This window comes from Petromyzon marinus, chromosome 58 (assembly GCF_048934315.1).
Source record: "Petromyzon marinus isolate PM22_M1 ecotype Great Lakes invasive population chromosome 58, UKy_Petmar_22M1.pri1.0, whole genome shotgun sequence".
Taxonomy (NCBI): Eukaryota; Metazoa; Chordata; class Hyperoartia; order Petromyzontiformes; family Petromyzontidae; genus Petromyzon; species Petromyzon marinus.
Genome location: NC_133724.1, coordinates 10018681 through 10041139, shown reverse-complemented (window position 1 = coordinate 10041139; position 22459 = coordinate 10018681). Strand labels below are relative to the sequence as shown.

The 22459-nt window shown below is 46.4% G+C and overlaps 1 protein-coding gene across 1 annotated transcript in view; it reads left to right on the top strand.

Moving 5' to 3' along the window:
- The window catches only part of LOC142905723 (uncharacterized), a 48492-nt gene that overhangs the window by 12921 nt on the left and 13112 nt on the right, over positions 1-22459 (top strand). The window contains exons 2-3 of the mRNA XM_076052794.1: positions 5735-5963; positions 18805-21017. Of these exons, the coding sequence (XP_075908909.1) occupies positions 5735-5963; positions 18805-21017 (2442 nt within the window). The remainder of the gene's footprint in view (positions 1-5734; positions 5964-18804; positions 21018-22459) is intronic.

Below are 22459 nucleotides of genomic sequence, written 5' to 3'. Positions count from 1 at the left end.
CCCTTGCCAAGCTGAATTGTCGAGCCAATGGTCACCGTCTTCTGCCGCTGGATGCTGCCATGTCAATGCTGTCGTGTCTCTCTTTTTATGCCAAAATTTCTCCCTCTGGCTCGCCTCTTCACAAAGGACCGGATCTTTCTTTGATCTCGCTCTGTGTTGTGGGGGATGGATTGTCGTGTGTCCGTGTTTGTGTGTCATTTATTGAGGTAATATGAGTTTCATCAAGGCATGGTTCCCTGTCGCCTTCCTCAAGCCATCTGTGTCTCTCCCTGTCCTGATTACCGTCGTGGGACACATGCTTTCACGACAATAACATAGTCATTTCCTTCGCTCTGAGTGTTACATTCCTTGCTATCCCGTGCTGTGGGAAGACAAAGGCGGCCGGGAGGCTCCTTTCCTATCGAACACAGTCTAACTTGGCTGTGTAAGCCCGACCCATTTCGCCTAATTTCTTCTGGACAACCCTCGGTTTAATACTGCACAAATATTATTTGGTTTATGTTGCCTAAGATTTGTGATTCATTGTCATCACGACGCATTTCCTAGGGTTTATTCATTTTCGTCCCCCCGTCTGTATCCGGGGATCGGTGCTGTTATGCTTGAGTTATTATTTACTTACTTTTTTATGTCTTGAGTTTTAGAGGTAAGTTTCTTGACTGTTGGAATTCATATTCCTTGGTTTTTGTAAGGTCATGTAATGGCAAGATGTAATGTGATTTAAGGTGAGTAACGTTAGTGTTGATATGGAATTATTATTTTGGTATATGTTTCCCGAGATTACTCCTGTAACGTCAGCTTATTCTTGTTGTTGAGTTTTTCTTAGACTTTCTGTTAATTTAAAATAACCCAAAACCTGTCTGTCCGGTTTTTGCCGCCCTGGAATCTTTTACACTCAGTTTATTATTTAATGGCCTTTTATGACCTCCAGCTGCTTGGTATTTGTGTGAGTTAGCGATTCAGAGGGAGTTTTATTTATTTATTAACGATTATTATTTAAAAAAAATCGGCAAAATCCTTAATATCAATTTTGGAAAAAGGCCTCTATACAACAATCTCCAGCGAGAGAGGATAAAACGTGAGTAGTAAGAATGCATAATTTTCACCACTGATGCAGGGCAGCAAACAGAAGAGAAGTTTTTTTATTCCCTTCGTAGCGATACGTTCATCAAAGTTTTCACTTTTCAAATAATGTTCCAATACTGAACCACTAGGTTCAGATTGCATGGGCGCCAGGGTGGCGAGATTTTAACCTTCTTGCCTGGTATGCAGGAGGTCGTGAATTTCGATCCGGACCTTGACACCTGCTGTATATTTTGAGTTTCCATGTCTCTCTCTCGGTCGTGTGGATTTTTCTCCGAGTCCTCCGATTTTCCCTTCACATTTAAAATCAACGTGCGTTTAGAGTATTTGGTTGCTATCAATTTTCATGTGATAAGCCACTTCGGTGAGCCATCATATGTGGCCAGATAGATTCTGAAAAAGACCTATAGAGCTCAGTTGGCCTTATCTGGTAAAAATAAAAATTGATAGCTTATGTAGAGAATGGTAATATAAAAATCAGAAGATGAGCAATACAAGGAGATTCGCTTTTAACAATGATATTTGTGACAACCTTTGAAAATGTTCTAAAAATTAGATGTCAGAAGTAGCAATGTGAACACAATTAGATTAGCCATCTCAGAATTTTTTTTAATAGGACCCACTCTTCGCCCTTTCCTTGCCTATTCTTAATTTATTCAGTCCAGCGCTAAATTACCATGTATCGAGTTTTCAATCAAATCATATCCAACACTGTTCAATGTACAGAATTTCATAGTGATGATATCTAGAGTTGGCCACACGTCCCAGTGTAGGACATCAGAGCTTGGGCAATCATTGGCGCCCCTTCCGGTCACCTTCCGCCTGCTTGCCTGCGGTTTTATCCCCGCGCCCCTAAATAATTCACTGCTCTCTCTTTATCCATTTTGACTGTGAACGAAAGCTGCGCGCATTATACCTCCTACATCAGGCGGTCGGCAAACTGCAGCTCCGGAGCCGCATGCGGCTCTTTAAGGAACTGCTTCGTGCCTCCCGACACTATAATAGCAAAGTGAAAAAAATCCCTCATTATTGTCGATAAACGAAGAACGTCTAAAAGGCCAACAACGATTTGTAATGCGGCATTACACGCGCACAATTTCTTGTGCGCATGCTGTTTTTAAAACAGTGATTACAAAAAATACGGGTTGACGTTATTCGTTAAATGTCGTCTTGTGTTCATTTCGAGAGCATTGCGGCTCTCGAAATATTTAGTTTTGTGTTACAAAATACGAAGAAAATGGCTCTTAAATTTTATTTAAAGCTTTCGCGACTGCAAGGATTAATCTTCTTTGGTTCTTTCGGTAAAGTCACGTAGAATGAGAATAAAAAAAGAAATTAAGAAAATAAAATTACACAATAAAATTCTCACGACGTTTCGGCCACAACACGAAACATCGTGAGAATTTTATTGAGTTATTTTATTACTTTATTATTTTATTCTCATTCTACGTGACTTTACTGAATGAACCAAAGAAGAACAATGGCTCTTCTTATTTTGTCGGTTTGCCAACTCTAATTGTACATCATTATCATCATTACCAATCCTATTATTCGACGTAAATACACGTGACTCTTCAACTCGACATTCAACGTGTCACAAAATAATGAGCGCGTGCAGGGGCGATTGCCGCGTGTCACATGACGCGCGGCAATCGAGGACACCTCAATGCTGCGGCTCGACTATAACCAGTTCACGACCTTGGACGCCTCCGCATTTCGGGACTTACGGCAGCTGACGTGGTTGGGCCTGGAAGCTGCCGGGCTGCAAAGTCTCCCCGTCGGGAGAGCGTGAGAGAGAGAGAGAGCTGCTAGTCACACAGAGCCCTGCCACTCCAGCCGACCTCTGACGATTGCGAAAAAGGGAAACCCCGCAATCACAAAGATAAGCCACGAGCTCACGCGACCGCAAACATCCGATTGTCAACGACTCACAAGCACCGTGCTCCCGTGCGTGCAAAACATCTCCCAACCATAAGCGTTATTGCAAAACGACGAGACACGGCACAGCATGTGTGGTCTTTGCATCCACGAGGGGCTTCTAAAAGGCAGACTGTGTAGCGCTGAGCATTGGTGATTGTGCTGTGCTGATGAGTTCTAATGAGGATGAATCTGATCTCCTGTTGTCTCTTTGTTTAACCGCTGCCTGTCATTGTGATCGTCACATTTGCTCAATTTCTTGGTGTCGATTTAAGACAAGATGATCACAATGCCGTGCTTCAGGAATTGGTGGTTTTGCGCCATGTTTAAGGCTGAGAGGTTATTGCACACACAGAGCACGTGTTTGTTGTGTGGCTATTGTTGCAACATTTCCAGCCAGCTCACTCGGGACAGGTGGCTGGAGTTAGATTCCAGCAGTCTACACGTGTGAGAACTATCTCCTGTTCAATGGAGACTCCCACCACGCGTAAAAGTCAATCAGCATTCTCAAACATATTTAATTGAGCCTCTATCCCTTTGGGTGCCGTAGCAAAAAAAAAACTACCGCGCGTAGAATAAGTTACCGTCATTATTTTATTCGATACATTATTTCCATCTAAAATATTGCTGCGAATGGGACATCTCGTTTGACGAGGGTGTCTGGGGCGTCGATTGACACGTGCACAGCAATCACGTAAAGGACACGTGTGACACACATATTGTTATTCCATACTTAGCACGGTTTGCTTTTATACAAATGAGCATCAACACGCAGTCAAAACACATTGTGGCCGAGTATGGCCATGCAACCGAAAGTGATGGACCGTAAAGTAAACCTGTAGACATACGTAGATATACAAAGAGACACACAGATATACAGTACATAATGCGGCTGGGAAACTAATATGTTACTATTCCTGTCGTTGGAGTTGTATTATTTTTTTATCCACAATATCGTGCATCATAACAAGCTCACAACCTTTACGTTGTCACAGACATTCTGGATGACCGTAAGCAATCCCAAACCGAAATAATTTAAATATATCCATCGCGATAAAACAATTAGGATTCTGCCGCGGTTTGGAATGAATCAGTAAATAAATCTACTCGAGTTGTAACAGGACATATTGAATGATAAATTACGTACATTTGTCATGCCCATATATGGAGTAATTTGTCGTGTTTTACGGAAATATGGTTTTGTTTTGTTGGGGTGCACGTAGCAGTGCGGATATTTTGTTTGGCGAGTCCTCGTCCACTCTGAGCCTTGGTGACGCACGTCTCTTCGAGCCCAGTCCCACGTGTCTACCCATCCCCCAAAATCTCGGCTGTGCTTTGATTCCTTCTGTTGTGCCCCGACTGAAAACCACTCGCAATTTATTGGCGCCATGGTCGCTAAGCAGATGTTCACTACCTCGCCTGATTTACAGTAGGACGTGGGTTCGATCCAGACCCTGTTGTATATTTGGAGTTCGCATGTCTCTCTCTCTACCCGTTGTCGCGTGGATTTTTCTCCGGGTCCTTCGATTTTTCCCCCAACATTTATGAACATGTGTTTAGAGTATTTGACTGCCATACATTTCCACATGATGCTAAGCCACTTCGTTGAGTTTATGATAGTCATTTCGCTTCTGAAAAAGAGCTATATAGCTCAGTGTACATCACCAGGTAAAATCTAATTGGTTATAGTTTAATATTTTATTGGTTTTAAACACATAGATGTTTTGTTTGTTGTACGAATAATGTATGTTGACAATATTTCAAAGACGCAGATCGAACTGAGATTTCATTTGTAATTCATCTTTTTCAGACCGAATTAGGAGGAGGATTTCTGCACACCTTTGGCTGTCGCCTAATGAGGCTGGTTGTAATTAGCAGCGAAACGTCACAGTACTCGAATTATAAATGTTGTGGATTTAATCTGCAACACACTGGTGCGTGCTAAACGAGCAACGAATCGACACGTTTTGTTTACGTGACAAACCTTACTAATTGGCTGTGTCGGGTGGTGGTGGGTTTAACAACACATTTATATTTACGCGATCTACCACAACAAAAACCTCGAATATGAATAATTAATGGGGTTGCCTTTGCGGACACCCACTGTGGCGATGACTCGGCGCACAAACAACACGAACAGCATTCACCGTTTGGAGGAGACGCTCGTCTTTAACAGGGTGTCTCCTGTCATCCAGCACTGTGGCGGCAGCAGCGATGGTTGGTGGATCACCGCACTGATGTTGTGAGACTGCCTTCCCGTGGCAGTCTCACAACAGGTTGCCCACAGAGCCTAGCTCGCCAGGCGAAGGCGGTACAGCAAAGTGAATCACCAAACTGTTTCCATTTGTACGGCAATAGAGCGTTGCCTCCTCGCACGTGCGTGAAATTATTCTGGATGGTCCGGTTTACATCCCACTTGGTATAATAAACACAACTCATCATGAATTGACTGAAAAAACATCTTGAAATAAAAAAAACCGTGGCAGGACTGTCCTACAAAATGCTAACGACTCAATGTGGCTCTTCTGGATAATTCATCATAATCACGATGAATGCAGATGACCCCGAGTAGTAAGTGTCCACTGCAACATTTCGTCATTTGTTTCCACTTTCCCCTCTGTCTTGAAGTGCCAATTTTCTCAAGTAGTGCAATTACCCTTGGAGAGATAATGAAACACACAAACATCCGAAACAAAAAAAGATATAATCAAAGTGTGCGGATTGCTACGGCATCCAGACAATCACAAGGGACGAGAAGAGACGGTTTGCCAGCTGAAAAGCATCTCCCCCACAGCATTCAACCACCTCAGGGATCTGCAGAGGCTGGAGCTCGATTCAAACCAACTGGAGTCGCTGCCCGAGGCTGCGTTCCAGCAGCTGGTGAACCTGAAGGAGTTTTCGGAGTTTTCACAGGGGTCCAGGAAGGAGCGAGGCGGCGTGTGGGACTGGCACGTCAGTGCACTCGGGTCCCAGTCATCTCATTATAGATTTGTCTGTAGCCGTTTTTGTTGCGGGTGTGTGAATGTTATTGATGAGTTACAGTCTGTTCTCTTATATAACGCTGCGTGTTTTCATGACGCGAATTGGATATAACGCTGCAAACGTATTAGGGAACACGTGTTTTTTTTAATAACGCAGATCCGAATTGGATATAACGCGATTGAGTGAACGGAACTACGTCGAGTAGCAATAAGCGGTCGTACGGCTGCCTCCACGTAGCATCACAACACAAGACAATGGGATGCTGCTGGATGCTTCTAGATGCTACCAATACGCCTCCATCTTTGTTTAGCATCTCATGTGTTATCATGGACTTTGCTTTACCCTCTAAATATTGTTATTTATTTATTATAACGCGATTTTCCCATAACGCGGTGTTATAGGAGAGCAGACTGTATTATGCAATTGTTAGTTAATTGTGTTACGGTTTTTACCCAACTTAAATGGTTATTAACGAAGGCGCAAATATACTGCTTTCTTTATAATAATGTCGAGCACCTTGTCAATCCGCTGCTGGATGACGAGCTCTCTCCACACTGTGGTTATTTATTTACCATACTTCACTTCGCTGGCCAATGCAGGTTGGTTTTAGGACCGGTTCAAAAATCATTGGCAAGTCATTTTAGCTTTGTCCGGGTATTGCACACGATTGCAATAACCACTGTGCCACCGCTACAAACTCAGAATATATATTTATTATACTGTAAGAAGAATCCGATGAGCTATAAAACTGTTTTTTTTTATCACAGATGTCCAGTAAGGGCGGGTAAGAATGTTACAAAAACAAACAATACAAAAACACGACAGTCGTGCAAAGTACAAGAAAGGTAAGCAAATCACACAAACACATACAAGTAAAACTAAACCATCCCCATCCTACCAGGCAAAGCCCACTGAGGTAGTAACTGTTTTTTTCAGAAGCGACCGGGCTATCACCAATGATAACTCCATGACCCCCGACAGAGCCATCACGTGGACTCGTTAGCTCACACCACAGGCCTCTCCTGGCCCATTGTGATCACACAGATTGAGTGCAAGACTTAAGGGCAGAGCAGTGGCAATACCTCGCCAAACAGCTTCCGACTTTGGTATCGATCTTTCAATTCCAGAATCAGACTATGCATTTATACTGGAGGGATCTGATGAGCTATAAAGGACTTTTTAAAACAGTTTGCCAGTAGGAGGCGAGTCAGAACGTTCCAGCAACAAAGATAAAAAAAAACTATATGAGTGCTACTCGCGAGAGGAAGCAGAGAAGGCGCGAAGACGCGTTCCACACCGTCTGGATCGGTGATGTTATTGAGTGAATCGGTCTTCACCTTGTCTGCGTTCTGCCCAATCCAAGCGCGTGCGTATCGAAGATGGCAACACCAGCGGGCACTGGCATCAACGTCGTCAATGTGTTATACAATTCACGCGACGTTAACTCGTAGTAGGCTACATCATTAGACCGCTTTTGCCAGTACCAAAATATAATAATAGGGTTTTTCCCCTTTTTTTCTGGCACCAAAAAAAGGGGAAAAACCCTATTATTATCGTAGCAGGCTATTTAGAAATGTTCATCTCGTTCCGTCCATTTACATTCATGCCAGTATCTGTTGTTGAGACTCCCTGATCGTGCTCAATGTTGCAGGAGTACCGTCACACTCGTTCCGCCACACCAATCGGCTCATACCCACACAAACACAAATATCCTCCGTATAGGCGTAGCATGCTGTTGGGGCAAGTGCTGTCAGCGAGCAGCACCTTTGAAGGCCAGCACGACACACGATGGGATGGGTGGCCAGCACCACGCCCGGCCCCCTTTGCCTCCCCAGTGGCGATGTTTACACATCGAACCAGGTACTCATTTGAGGCTGAGTGGACCTAGGGGAGGCCCAGGACCAGTTATTTTATGGTGGTGGCCGTGAGCGGGAATCTAACCTGTGGCCGCCGGGTTCGTAGCGCAGTGCACATTGTATTTGTGATTTCATTCTACCCTCCTGGCCTATTTGCGGTGAAAAAGAGCCATAGTCCACAATGTCACCTATTATCTACTTTTTAATTTATAAAGTCACAGTGTGATTTTCAAGTTGTTCAGCTATATATCACAACAACATCAACATATACGTGTTTGGGCAGCCTTTTTTTCTCTTGCACGACTGATGTTGATGCAGTGCAACAACTCCAATGTTACATTCAGGTGGTCAAGTTCAGACAACCGCTTCAGGAGCAGCGGAGTGTATCGTCGCTATGATGTCTCCTTCGTATTTGTGGATCGGGGCATTGCGTCGTTATACGTTGTACGGTCTGTTCTGGATGACCACAGTCGCACACGACTGGAGCGTTTTTAATTTTCCATTTGTGCATCAGGTCATCCGCATCTACTGCTGCCATTATTTGTGGAGCGAATGCGTTGTAAACACCCAAATCCGCGAGTGTGGATTTGGGCGGTTACACGACCCGGTTGCGGAGCGTACGCTGCTTGTTGCAAAACGTTCGTGGTTTAAGCTCCAGCTGGCCATCCTGGTTAATAGTGCCTGTGTATCAACCTTGAACAAAAAAATATGTACGTGCCACCTGCTTCACAGTGGACGTTACAGATCTCGCGAGATCATTCGAAGAAGAGGAGCCCCGCCGTGTGCCGGCGTCACGGTCCAAATGTGTTACATTCGGGAAAAAAAGACTCGCATATCGTCTCATTGTATATTTGGTGAACTACTTTAGCACCGCACGTAGCCAACTACGCTAATCGGAGGTGCGGGGGAATGACAGCAAACTAAACACAAAAAGCTGTTCTAAAAGAAATTATTCTTCAATTTGGATATCAAAGTGCATAGCTCCAGCGGCTTCCTGATATTGGAATGAAGAGCACGTTCCAGACGGCCACAGAAGCACATCTGAAAGCGCACAATGCAGTGACGGTCTTTTGTCCGATGGCGAACCAATTGGAAAAATACACAGCAGTAACGTCGCCGCCCCCCCACCTCCCTGCAGAGAAAACTCGTCAGGGCCCTCCTGAAAGGGAGTCTTAAGAACTCGGTGAGGTTTTCTTCCCGTGGAATAATAAAAACAACACGAGTCATCAACATACAACAGGACCAGGAAAACACTTTTGCAGCAGCCACACGTTACACCGTCTGGATCAGCAATGTTGGATCGTACATCGGATTTCACTTTGGTCGAGTTTTTGTGGTTATTGCAACTATATTACAATAGTGTTTACAGAATCGATAAATGACAGTCTGTTCTCCAATAACGTGGCAGTTGCGTTCCTGAGGAATACCCCGTTATGGAATTATCGCGGTATGATTAATATATAATATAGGGGCAAAGCACAGTCCGCGATAACACATAAGATGCATGAACGCAGGCTGAACAAAGACTGAGGTTGCACGTGGGTAGCATCTAGAATCATCCAGCAGCATCCCTTGTGTGGTGATGCTACGCCGAGGCAGCTGTACGACCGCTTATTCCTGCTCGCGCGACGTAGTTTCCATTCACATAATCGCGTTATATCCAATTTCCATCCGCGTTATACAAAATGCGTCCCATAATACATTCATCGCATTATAGCCAATTCGCGTGATGAAAAACACGCAGCGTTATAGGAGAACAGACTGTACAATGATAACTTGTACAAAACTTATGTGCCTACTAGCGGTAAGTACCTGGCGTTGCCTGGGCGAAAAAGACAGTCACACACATGGACTTACACACACTTTCTATGTACATGAGTTTAGTGGAAGAAGGTTGGAACAGAAATATAATTTGTCCGCCTATGTAAAGTAAAGTTTTTTTCCATCAAAATTTGTAAATGGTATACTGTGCACGATTTCAATACACATTGAAATCATGCACCCATACACCACTAAATCATGGTGTCCATTGATGTCTTTAGGATCACACAACTGACGCTGACATAGGGGATGTAGAAACATCTTAAAAGCATACTCTTTAGTTCTTTCGGTAAAGTCACGTCGTTATAAAAATAATAGATCACGATGTTTCGATCGCCACACAAGCAACCGAGTATCGCATCTGATTGCTTGTGTGGCGATCTAAACATCGTGATCTATTTTTTCTACCTACGTTACTTTACCAAAAGAACTAAAAAGAGTATGAATTCCTGCAGGCACGAAAGCTTTAAATCAAGATCTTAAAAGCGCACACAGAAGAAGCACAAATAGAATCGTAATTACGTGAAGATACAGACGAAAGGAACACGTGGATTAGAGAGCAAATGCAGGATAGAGAGACATCATTTTGACTGTTCAGAACGGTTCGCGCGCTTAGGGGAAGACGCCTTTCGCCCGGCGATGAGCAAAGGGTCGCGAATGATTACAGTGAGAGCCAGAGGAGGAGGCCGCGATGAAAAGGACGTCGACTGCGTTCACACGCATGTGGTTTGCTGAGATGCATTGCGACGGCATCGAGAGAGATTTCATCTGGCAGTGGACAGACCGTGGCCAATCAGGATGATGATTGCGATATCCAACGTTTGTTATGCAAGCGATGCAGAAGTGCGTTGTACACAACAGTCAGTGTGTTTGGATACATTGACAACGTGTGTTAATATTCGAAATTATAAAAAGATCTCCAAAATCTTGACTAAACACACGATCCAGGTCTGATTCAACACATTACATAAAATCCGTGATCTGGTTCCGTCTGTAAAAGATGTGATTCCGGACATGCGGTACCCTGGCATCTACAAACTAAGTTGCCTCTGTGGTAGGAGTTACATTGGAGAAACCAAACGACATGTCTCGGACCACATTTGTGAACACAGCAGACCTAAAACACGGTAGGACCAACACCTCGGCCGTGGCAGATCACTGTTAGAATTCAGTAGGCTCATATGACATTGACTTATCCAAGACAGAGGTTCTTTGCAAGCCATCTGGCTACCATGAGATTCGTTTATGAGGCTATCCATATATACAAACACAGAGACAATGTCAACCGAGAAGATGGATTTTGGCTTAGCAATCATTGGAAGGATTTGATAAACCATTTCGGGTCTTAATTGATTGTTCACGCTTACGGTGGCTTTCAGACCGGATCTATTATTTTCGTCTCCCCCCTCCTCTTTTCCAAACATAGATGGACTCGTCCATCTGAATAAATGCCAAAGCGCCCTCCGTGGTGTTAACATTAAAAAAACGCCACTTTTTCAAAATTTCTTGCTGTGGGTTTCACACCTGATGATGATTGCTTGTGTTGCAGTTGAAACGTCGTGAGAATTTTATTGTTTAATATTTTTATTATTTTATTGTTTTCCTTCTACGTGACTTTACCGAAAGAACCAAGAATATGAATCGCAATACCTGTTATTGGCGACTCACAGTTAATTGTTTACGTGGCACTGTGTCTCGGTGTGCTATGATCAGAGAGACACTGAGTGTGTGTGCTATTATCAGAGAGACACTGTGTCTCAGTGTGCTATGATCAGAGAGACACGCTGAGTGTGTGTGTGCTATGAGAGAGACATTGTGTCTCTGTGTGCTATGATAAGAGAGACACGTAATCTTAGTTTTTTCGGTAAAGTCACGTTGAAGAGAAACAACAAAATAATAAAATATATATAAAACAATAAAAAATTCTCACGACGTTTCGACCATAACTCAAACGGTCGTCTTCAGGTGTGTTGGTTCGCTTAAATTTATTTTTAAACGGCGCATTTATTTATTTATAAAAAACGTTAGCGCCACGCGCAACGATTTGGCAGTTTACCCAGGACTAGTCCATCTATATTCTGAAAAGAGGAGGGGGGAGACGAATTTTTTTTATAATGTATGCTGTCTGAAAGCCACTGTAAGCGTGAACAATCAATTAAGACCTGAAATGGTTTATCAAATCTTTTCAATGATTGCTAAGATAGAATCCATCTTCTCGGTTGAAATTGTCTCTGTGCTTGTATATGTGGATAGCCTCATGAACGAATCTCTCATGGAAGCCAGATGGCTTACAAAGAACCTCTGTCTTAGAAAAGTCAATGGCATGTGAGCCTACTGAATTAGAACAATGATCTGCCACGGCCGAGGTGTTGGTCCTACCGTGTTTAAGGTCTGCTTTGTGTTCACGAATGCGGTCCGAGACATGGCGTTTGGTTTCTCCAATGTAACTACTACCACAGAGGCAACTTAGTTTGTAGACACCAGGGTATTGTATGTCCGGAATCACATCTTTTACAGACGGAACCAGATCACGGATTTTATGTAATGTGTTGAAACGGACCTGGATCTTGTGTTTATTCAAGATTTTGGAGATCTTTTTTGTGATCCCAGCAATGTAGGGTAAAGTGATGGTTTTGAAAGGCTCCTCAAGAGGGTTCTTCTTCATGGTTTGAGTGATAGCTTTGCGGATTGTATAGTCGGAGTAACCATTAGCCCTAAGAGCTTGGTGTACGTGCTTGAGTTCACTGCTTATGTGTTCCTGGTCGGATATGCATTGGGCTCTATGATACAGAGTCTTGATGAGAGAATTCTTCTGTGATGGATGGTGGTGGGAATCCGGTTTCAGATAAGCATCCGTATGGGTAGCTTTCCTGTAGACAGAGTGGCTCATTGAACCATCAGGTCTCTTTTTAATTAGGACATCCAAAAAAGGTATCTTGCTATCTATTTCGACTTCCATGGTAAATCTGATGGCTGGGTGTATGGAATTGATGTGGTCGAAGAATTGGTCTAGAGCAGGCCGGCCATGTGGCCAGATGACAAAAGTGTCATCCACGTACCTCTTCCATAAGGTTGGGCGCAGAGTGGCAGTCTGGATGGCGTCAGTCTCAAATTTCTCCATGAAAATGTTAGCTATAACTGGAGAAAGGGGGGAGCCCATTGGGGTGCCCTCAGTTTGTTTGTAGAAAGTTCCATTCCAAGTGAAGTATGTATTGGTTAAACAGTGTCTCATCAGGGGGGTACCTCAGTGTTTAGTCCTTGATGAACCAAGTCTTCAATGATTGCAATGGTGTCAGGTACAGGAACCTTGGTGAATAAGGAAACTACATCAAAACTGACAAGCAGGTCGTCTGGGGACAGGGAAATACCCTTGATTTTCGATACCAGGTGAGTAGAATTTTGTACCACAGAGGTGGTCTTTCCAGTGAAAGGACGCAGGATTTCAGACAAAAAACGAGCTAGTTTGTAGGTGGGGGAGCCGATAGTAGAGACTATGGGACGAAGGGGTGTATCTACTTTATGTATTTTTGGTAAGCCGTATAATCTTGGTGGCCTGGCAGCAGAAGGTTTCAACGAAAACCGTTTAGATTGATCAATTAATGCGGTTGAATCAGAAATTATTTTGTTGGTTTGTGTGACGAGGCTGTTGGTGGGATCTCTTTTTATTTTTGTATAACTACCATCGTCGAGTAATTCTTTAATTTTGTTGTTGTATTCTATTTTATCCATGATGACAGTAGCATTGCCTTTGTCAGCTGAGATGACTACAATATCATTTCTCTTTTTTAATTCATATAATTCAAAACGCTCATCTTTGCTGAGGTTGCTAGCTGGCATCTTAGCGTTTTTGAGGGTTGCAGCGATTTCAGATCTTGCTACGTCTGCAGCGATGTGACCCAGGCCCCTGAGAGCAACGTCTACTTGGGCAAATATATAATTAACTGGTATGTGTTTAGGTGTGACTGCAAAGTTTAGACCTTTAGCTAAAACGGATTTCAGACCATCGGAAATAGAACTGTTACTGCGATTAATTACGACTTTATTAACGTCTAACTTTTTGGTGTGTGGGTCCGGTCTTTTGTTGAAGAGGAGGTTAAATTTGGAAATCAGGTTTTCCTTACATTTGGTCGACATAGTAGCAGCTGAAGAGGCAGTCATATTGTCTACATGTTCCCAATCCGATGTGGACATTATTGCCGTCAATGATAAGTGTGATTTGTAGAGTGTCTTGTCTAACTGATCTAGTTCTGTGCGTATAAGTCTGATTTTTTCTGAGATAAGAGCTAAGCTAGTTTTGAAAAGAATTCGTTTCGCATTAGAAGAAGTTACAGCAGCAGAGGTCAGTGTAAATGCGATTGCTATTACCCCAGAGTCGCGGCATCTGTTCAGGAAGGTGAGAGACTCGATCAGCTGAGCTTTCTTATCGCGGAGTTTGTTGAAGGATCTTAAAGTTATGTGAAAACCCTCCCCGTAGAGGCGATTAAATTTTGATTTAAAGCTTTCGTGACTGCAGTAATTCATATTCTTAGTTTTTTCGGTAAAGTCACGTTGAAGAGAAACAACAAAATAATAAAATATATATGAAACAATAAAAAATTCTCACGACGTTTCGACCATAACTCAAACGGTCGTCTTCAGGTGTGTTGGTTCGCATACATTTATTTTTAAACGGCGCATTTATTTATTTATAAAAAACGTTAGTGCCACGCGCAACGATTTGGCAGTTTATCCAGGACTAGTCCATCTATATTCTGAAAAGAGGAGGGGGGAGACGAAATTTTTTATAATGTATGCTGTCTGAAAGCCACTGTAAGCGTGAACAATCAATTAAGACCTGAAATGGTTTATCAAATCTTTCCAATGATTGCTAAGATAGAATCCATCTTCTCGGTTGAAATTGTCTCTGTGCTTGTATATGTGGATCGCCTCATGAACGAATCTCTCATGGAAGCCAGATCCCACCAACAGCCTCGTCACACAAACCAACAAAATAATTTCTGATTCAACCGCATTAATTGATCAATCTAAACAGTTTTCGTTGAAACCTTTTGCTGCCAGGCCACCAAGATTATACGGCTTACCAAAAATACATAAAGTTGATACACCTCTTCGTCCCATAGTCTCTACTATCAGCTCCCCCACCTACAAACTAGCTCGTTTTTTGTCTGAAATCCTGCGTCCTTTCACTGGAAAGACCACCTCTGCGGTACAAAATTCTACTCACCTGGTATCGAAAATCAAGGGTATTTCCCTGTCCCCATACGACCTGCTTGTCAGTTTTGATGTAGTTTCCTTATTCACCAAGGTTCCTGTACCTGACACCATTGCAATCATTGAAGACTTGGTTCATCAAGGACTAAACACTGAGGTACCCCCCTGGTGAGACACTGTTTAACCAATACATACTTCACTTGGAATGGAACTTTCTACAAACAAACTGAGGGCACCCCAATGGGCTCCCCCCTTTCTCCAGTTATAGCTAACATTTTCATGGAGAAATTTGAGACTGACGCCATCCAGACTGCCACTCTGCGCCCAACCTTATGGAAGAGGTACGTGGATGACACTTTTGTCATCTGGCCACATGGCCGGCCTGCTCTAGACCAATTCTTCGACCACATCAATTCCATACACCCAGCCATCAGATTTACCATGGAAGTCGAAATAGATGGCAAGATACCTTTTTTGGATGTCCTAATTAAAAAGAGACCTGATGGTTCAATGAGCCACTCTGTCTACAGGAAAGCTACCCATACGGATGCTTATCTGAAACCGGATTCCCACCACCATCCATCACAGAAGAATTATCTCATCAAGACTCTGTATCATAGAGCCCAATGCATATCAGACCAGGAACACATAAGCAGTGAACTCAAGCACGTACACCAAGCTCTTAGGGCTAATGGTTACTCCGACTATACAATCCGCAAAGCTATCACTCAAACCATGAAGAAGAACCCTCTTGAGGAGGCTTTCAAAACCATCACTTTACCCTACAATGCTGGGATCACAAAAAAGATCTCCAAAATCTTGAATAAACACAAGATCCAGGTCCGTTTCAACACATTACATAAAATCCGTGATCTGGTTCCGTCTGTAAAAGATGTGATTCCGGACATACAATACCCTGGTGTCTACAAACTAAGTTGCCTCTGTGGTAGTAGTTACATTGGAGAAACCAAACGCCATGTCTCGGACCGCATTCGTGAACACAAAGCAGACCTTAAACACGGTAGGACCAACACCTCGGCCGTGGCAGATCATTGTTCTAATTCAGTAGGCTCACATGCCATTGACTTTTCCAAGACAGAGGTTCTTTGTAAGCCATCTGGCTTCCATGAGAGATTCGTTCATGAGGCTATCCACATATACAAGCACAGAGACAATTTCAACCGAGAAGATGGATTCTATCTTAGCAATCATTGGAAAGATTTGATAAACCATTTCAGGTCTTAATTGATTGTTCACGCTTACAGTGGCTTTCAGACAGCATGCATTATAAAAATTTCGTCTCCCCCCTCCTCTTTTCAGAATATAGATGGACTAGTCCTGGGTAAACTGCCAAATCATTGCGCGTGGCGCTAACGTTTTTTATAAATAAATAAATGCGCCGTTTAAAAATCAATTTATGCGAACCAACACACCTGAAGACGACCGTTTGAGTTATGGTCGAAACGTCGTGAGAATTTTTAATTGTTTTATATATATTTTATTATTTTGTTGTTTCTCTTCAACGTGACTTTACCGAAAAAACTAAGAATATGAATAACTGCAGTTACGAAAGCTTTAAATCAAGAGAGACACGCTTCGTGTGTGTGCTATTATCAGAGAGACACTGTGTCTCAGTGTGCTATGATCAGAGAGACACGCTGAGTCTGAGCAGGATAATTTATCTTGAAATATGGCTGTTGCCTGATGATGCTAGTTGTAATTACTGGCGAAACGCCGTACTCAAATTGTAAATGTGTGGATTTACTCTGCAACACACCTATGTGCTGTACTAGTAACGAATTGGCATGTCCTGTTTACATGACAAACCTTACTAATTGGCTGTGTCGGGTGGTGGTGGATTTAACGACGCATTTATATTTATGCGATCTAGCAAAAAAAACCCTTTTTAATGGATGATATTGGTCGTGAAAGTCCTGCTAGTACTACTACTACGTGTTAAACCGTCGAAGTAACGATTCACTTGCGATGCACCAATCCTTGACCTGCATCATAGTCGCACGCCGCGGTATGTTTTGATCTGGACCACCCAAAACAGAGCCTACGCATGTGTAGAGGTGTTAACTACGCGCTCTTGCGTAACCTGCATTGCCACCAGGGCAGTGCAGCATTACCCCTGGGTACAACGGTTGGGGTCAGTCGAGGTGAAACGGATCGTGGCCAGGGTTTGGTGCGAACCAATCAGACGGTTCCACGTGGGAATGTATGATTGGTTCTACCTGGCCACGAAGGGGTATAAGACGGGTGACCCAACGGACCTCGGGGAGTTCTCTCCCTGCACGAAGATAGAAGACTGGGCTGAAGCCTAGCTAGGACCCTGGACCAGCCTTTCAGCCCTTCTAAGGGCTAAGGCTCGGCATACCCAGTGGTCAGGACCCACCGGGCCAGCGGTGGGTCAGATAGCCTCCCCTAGGTCCTAGCCGGAGGACTAGGATAGCGGTAGACGTGTGAGTCCCGCCAAGTCCGGAGGTTGTACCTCCTTAGGTATCAAGGAGGTTAGCGGTAGACGTGTGAGTCCCGCCAGGTCCGGAGGCTGTACCTCCCTAGGGTATCGGGTGAGGGGACCGAATATCCCTCTGTGTGTGTTAAGCTTTGTATAAGGAAATAATACAATAAACATAGTGTGCCTCCTAAAGAAGTCTGCTCGTCCTTACAACACTACAACTGGAGTCAGAAGTGGTTGAAAATGGAAACAAGAAGTTCAGCCCACGCGCGGAGCCAGAACGAAGATAATGCTGTCTCACCTGCGAGCACCGCCAGCTCCGCTGAAATTGCTGCCACGTTGACGGCCGCCCAGCCACCGGTTGAGCAGCCGGTCGCTCCTCCTGCCATGGGGGACGGACTCAGGGCAGCACACGGCCGTCTCGCCCAACTCCTACACGCCGCGGCCTCCATTCTCGAAGAGATCAACTTGGAGGTTGCGGGCAGGCCGAGTCAACCGCCGGCAGACGTTCCCGCCATCGGCCAAGGCGGACATTTTGATTTTCCCACCAGGGAAACATGTGATCCCGCCGGAAGCGGAAGCCAGGGGCATCCTGAGAACGCGGGGGGCCAATCACAACCCGCAACGTCATCAGCAAGCGACGCTGAAAATTCAAGTTCCTCAGCGGACGTCGCGTTATCACTGTACCGACATGGTACAGTAGACCCTGTCGGCCGGGAAATCACCGATCTCTGGTTCGAGACGCTGCCAGCTGAGGAGGAGACGACGTCCGCCCTCCAACAACGCCTGCCCATCTTCCGGGAATTCCCATCTGAAGGGGCGACTGGGCAGCGTTCCAGCGTCGCTTCCTGAGCCACCAAGAGATGGTGGGCTGGTCGGACGCACAGGCGCTCCGAGCGCTACCGGCCACTCTGGACGACGACGCTCTCGCCTCGCTCCTCACCATCCCCAGACACAAAAGGGCGACTCTTCAATCGGCCCTCCGACGGATGTCCGACGTCTACGGACCTCCATCCGACGTCAAGCAGCCGATTTTACGACAGGCGACGCCGCCCTAAAGAGTCTCCGTTGGCATTCCGGACCGCGCTACTGGCGATGGCAAGAGCGGGTTACCCTCGCATGGACGACGAGGCCATCGACGCCATCGTTCTCCAGAAGATGCTGGAGCTGGCGTGCGAGCTGCGCATCGTCATCCTTCATGGCGACCAGGTCAACGGGCCGGCGATCGTCCGACCACGCTGGTCGTCGCAACGACCAGCAGCGGGGACGGCCTTCTCCACGCGGCGACGTGACGTGCTTCAACTGTGGCCGATGAGGCCACATCTCCTCTGACTGCCGTGCGCCTCGACGACGCCCTTCCGCATCCCGGGGCCAGGACTACAGGACGTCCACGGCATCGCGGCAAAACCAGGCAAGTCGCGACGCCTCTCACGCTCGGCCCTCATTCACACCATACACACTGCAATGCACCATAAGAAGGGCTCGCGATTCGGCGTGTGATGGGGGGTATTCTGGCATTTGTTCACGGCCACTCGGACCTGGGCAGTGGTCTGAGTTGGCCCATAGGGTAGTCGCGGCGACGGCAGGTTCGTCCGTGGTTGTCGGATCAATCGAGGGTGTGGAATTTCGCGTGTTGGTCGATACTGGTGCGTCGGCTACGATAATTTCGGATTTGATTTACAATATACTGCCCGTACGATGCCGCCCCTTGGAACGGGTTTCTATCCCGTGTTTCGCCGCTAATGGAAGTTCACTGGCCATTATTGGGCAAATTCGGGCGCAAATTTCGATTGGAGACATTAAATTGGCAGGGCCTATTTTGGACTCTTCTTCCCTCGCCGTGCCGTGTTTGTTAGGCACTGATTTTCTCGCGAAAATGCCTATTAAGATCCTTGTAGATCAAGGCTGCATCGAACTCCCGTCGGGTCGACGGATGGCGTTCTTGCCCATACCCTCACATCCGCGCATGGCTAGTGCCTCGGTGCAGGCGTTTGTCGCGAGCACAGTCCGCATTCCGCCAGGGACACAAATGCTCGTGCCCTTGCAACTTAAAAAACCGCTAGCCCCGGAGGCCTCGGCACATGGCATTTTGCTGGGGCCTTCAAACGCAGCTGCTAAGGGGTTAGATTTGGTGGCTGCACAGACCCTCGTAGCAGCCGACAGGGAGCCGTTCTTGCAGGTTTTGAATGTCGGATTGTCCACAACCGTAATTCCGCAAGGAACTGTGCTCGCTCACACGACCCCGGTGCCGTTGGGGACCGGAGTCGTGGGACACGTGCATGACACGCCGCAGGTCCCACCTCTTTCCGAATCGGATGAGAGATGGTTGGACGCGCTCTGCACAGACACGGGTGATCTGTCTCATTCACAGCGAAATAAATTGCGTGCTCTTCTGCGAGAATTTTCCGATGTCTTCAGTAAATCTAAATTTGATATTGGCTGCACCAAGCTGCTGCGTCACCACATTGATACTGGTGACGCTGCCCCGATTCGACAAAACCCGTTTCGGCTTAGCCCGGCGGAGAAACAGCATGTTAAATCGGCTGTGGATGACATGCTGGAGGCTGATATAATTTCTCCCTCCACTAGTCCCTGGGGTGCTCCAATAGTGCTGGTCAAAAAGCACGATGGCAGTCTCCGTTTTTGCGTTGATTTTCGGCGCCTAAATAAAATCTCGGTAGCGGACGCCTACCCTCTCCCTCGTATGGATGAGTCATTGGATGCCCTGGCAGGGGCACACTATTTCTCCACCTTGGACCTTCTGTCGGGGTTTTGGCAACTCCCCCTCGACGAATCGTCAAAACCTAAGACTGCTTTTCGGACACCACAGGGCCTTTTCGAGTTTAATAGATTGCCCATGGGTCTCCACTCGGCCCCAGCGACGTTCCAGAGGCTCATGGAGTTGGTCCTCGCTGGGCTCCAATGGGACTCATGTCTCATTTATCTTGACGACGTCATCGTCTTTAGCCGCACGTTCAGCGAACACATCGAACGGTTGTGTGCTGTCTTCTTGAAAATGCGGGCCGCTAACTTGAAATTCAAGCGGCAAAAGTGTCACCTTCTGCGTGAGTCTGTGCGCTATCTGGGCCACATAGTTAGCCGCTCGGGCATCTCTACCGACCCTGAAAAAACCAAATGTGTTCAACATTGGCCGACCCCTACATCTGCGGGCGATGTTCGTAATTTTATTGGTTTTGCGTCGTACTACCGCCGGTTTGTTGCTGGCTTCGCGACAATTGCCAAGCCGCTCCACGCCCTTACGTCAAAAGGGGTGGCGTTTCATTGGGGTGACGCAGAACAGGCTGTGTTCGACTCCTTGCGGAACGCGCTCGTGACGGCACCGTCCCTTGCATACCCCGATTTTTCCGTGCCATTCGTGTTGGACACCGACGCTAGCAATACGGGGATTGGGGGTGTTCTGTCCCAAAAAGTTGATGGCATTGAAAGGGTTGTTGCCTATGGTAGCAGAGTCTTGTCTCTTGCTGAACAAAGATACTGTGTGACCAGATGTGAGCTGCTGGCCATTGTTTTTTTTATTCAGCAATACAAGCCGTACCTGTATGGTCAGCATTTTACCGTGCGATCTGATCATTCGGCTTTACAGTACGCTCTGCGGGTTGACCAACCGTCCGGGCAGCTTTCTCGGTGGCTCAAAGTCCTTCAGGACTACGATTTCAATGTCACTTACCGTAGGGGTGCACAACACACGAATGCCGATGCGTTGTCTCGCCTCCGCCGGCTCAAAAATGTGCGTGTTTTTTGGGCTCGGGCCGTTGTGAGCCGCCACTGCCTGTGCAGGTTGCGCCTCTCACAACGGTGTCAGTCGCACTTCCCGCCGCCTCAGCGCCGATGTTGGATCATGCAGATCCAATGGCCAGTGACGATTTGCTGGGGCTAACTTTGGCCGAATGGGGTCGGCACCAGAGTGAGGACATGTCGTTATTGAGGTTGCGTCGCCACGCGAATAATGCGGTTCCAAGACAGGGCAAATTTAATTCATTTGTCATGAAGCACGGCTTGTTGATGCATTGGGATGCTGACTCGTGTCAACATAAAATCGTCGTGCCATCCGCCTTGCGATGCAAGGCCGTATGGGCGGCGCATGAGCGTTTATTGCACCTGGGTGTTCATAAGACCATTGGGTTGTTGCGGTTGCAATTTTTCTGGCCGGGCATGCTGCGCGACGTCACTGACATTTTGCTGGGATGCACCCATTGTGCGCAATGTGAACCGCCGGCTAAACTGGCATGTCCACCCCTGCAACCCATTTCGGTCTCTCGTATAAATGAGTTGGTGGCTTTCGATATTTTGGGCCCTTTTCCTACTACGCCACGGGGTAATAAGTACCTTCTGGTTGGGGTAGAGTATTTTACACGGTGGCCTATGGCCTGGGCCCTCCCCAACCAGTCGGCGGCGGCCGTTGTGGACGCCTTTGTTCAGGGCTACGTCCTGGACAAGGGCGCACCAGAACGGTTGCTGACTGATCAGGGAATACATTTTTCGGGAGCCTTGCTGAATGATGTGTGCCGCCTGTTGGGCACTAAGTAAGTGCGCACTTCACCCTACCATCCCCAGACCGATGGCATGGTGGAGCGCCTTCATAGAACTCTCACCGCTATGTTATGCCATCAGGTCGATGAATCCCACCTCAATTGGGACTTGCAGGTGCTGGGGGTCCTCGCCGCATACCGTATGGCACCTCACGCGGCGACGGGATTTTCCCCGTTCTTTCTAATGTACGGCAGGGATGCCTTTCCTCTCGCCGACGTTCGGCTGGAAATCGAACAGCCACCGCAAAAGTCAAAGCTCGTTGACCACTTGCGATTCAACCTCCGTAAGTTGGCCGAGGCACGGGAGGCCGTCATTGAAAATTCGGCTTCCCGCCAACGGGCGAATTTGCGACTGTGGGACCCTCGGACATACACGCATCGGTGGGCACCGGGAGACAGGGCATGGCTCCACTGCCCCCAGGTGGCGGTGTCCACGTCGGCCAAACTCCTCAGACCATGGCGAGGCCCGGTTGAGGTAGTGGAAGTCCTGCGTCCCCAATGTGTTAAAATTAGCTGGGGACGGCGTCGCTGGTGCTTTCACCCCTCTCGGTTAAAGCCCTTCGTCACGCCACGCGTCCCTC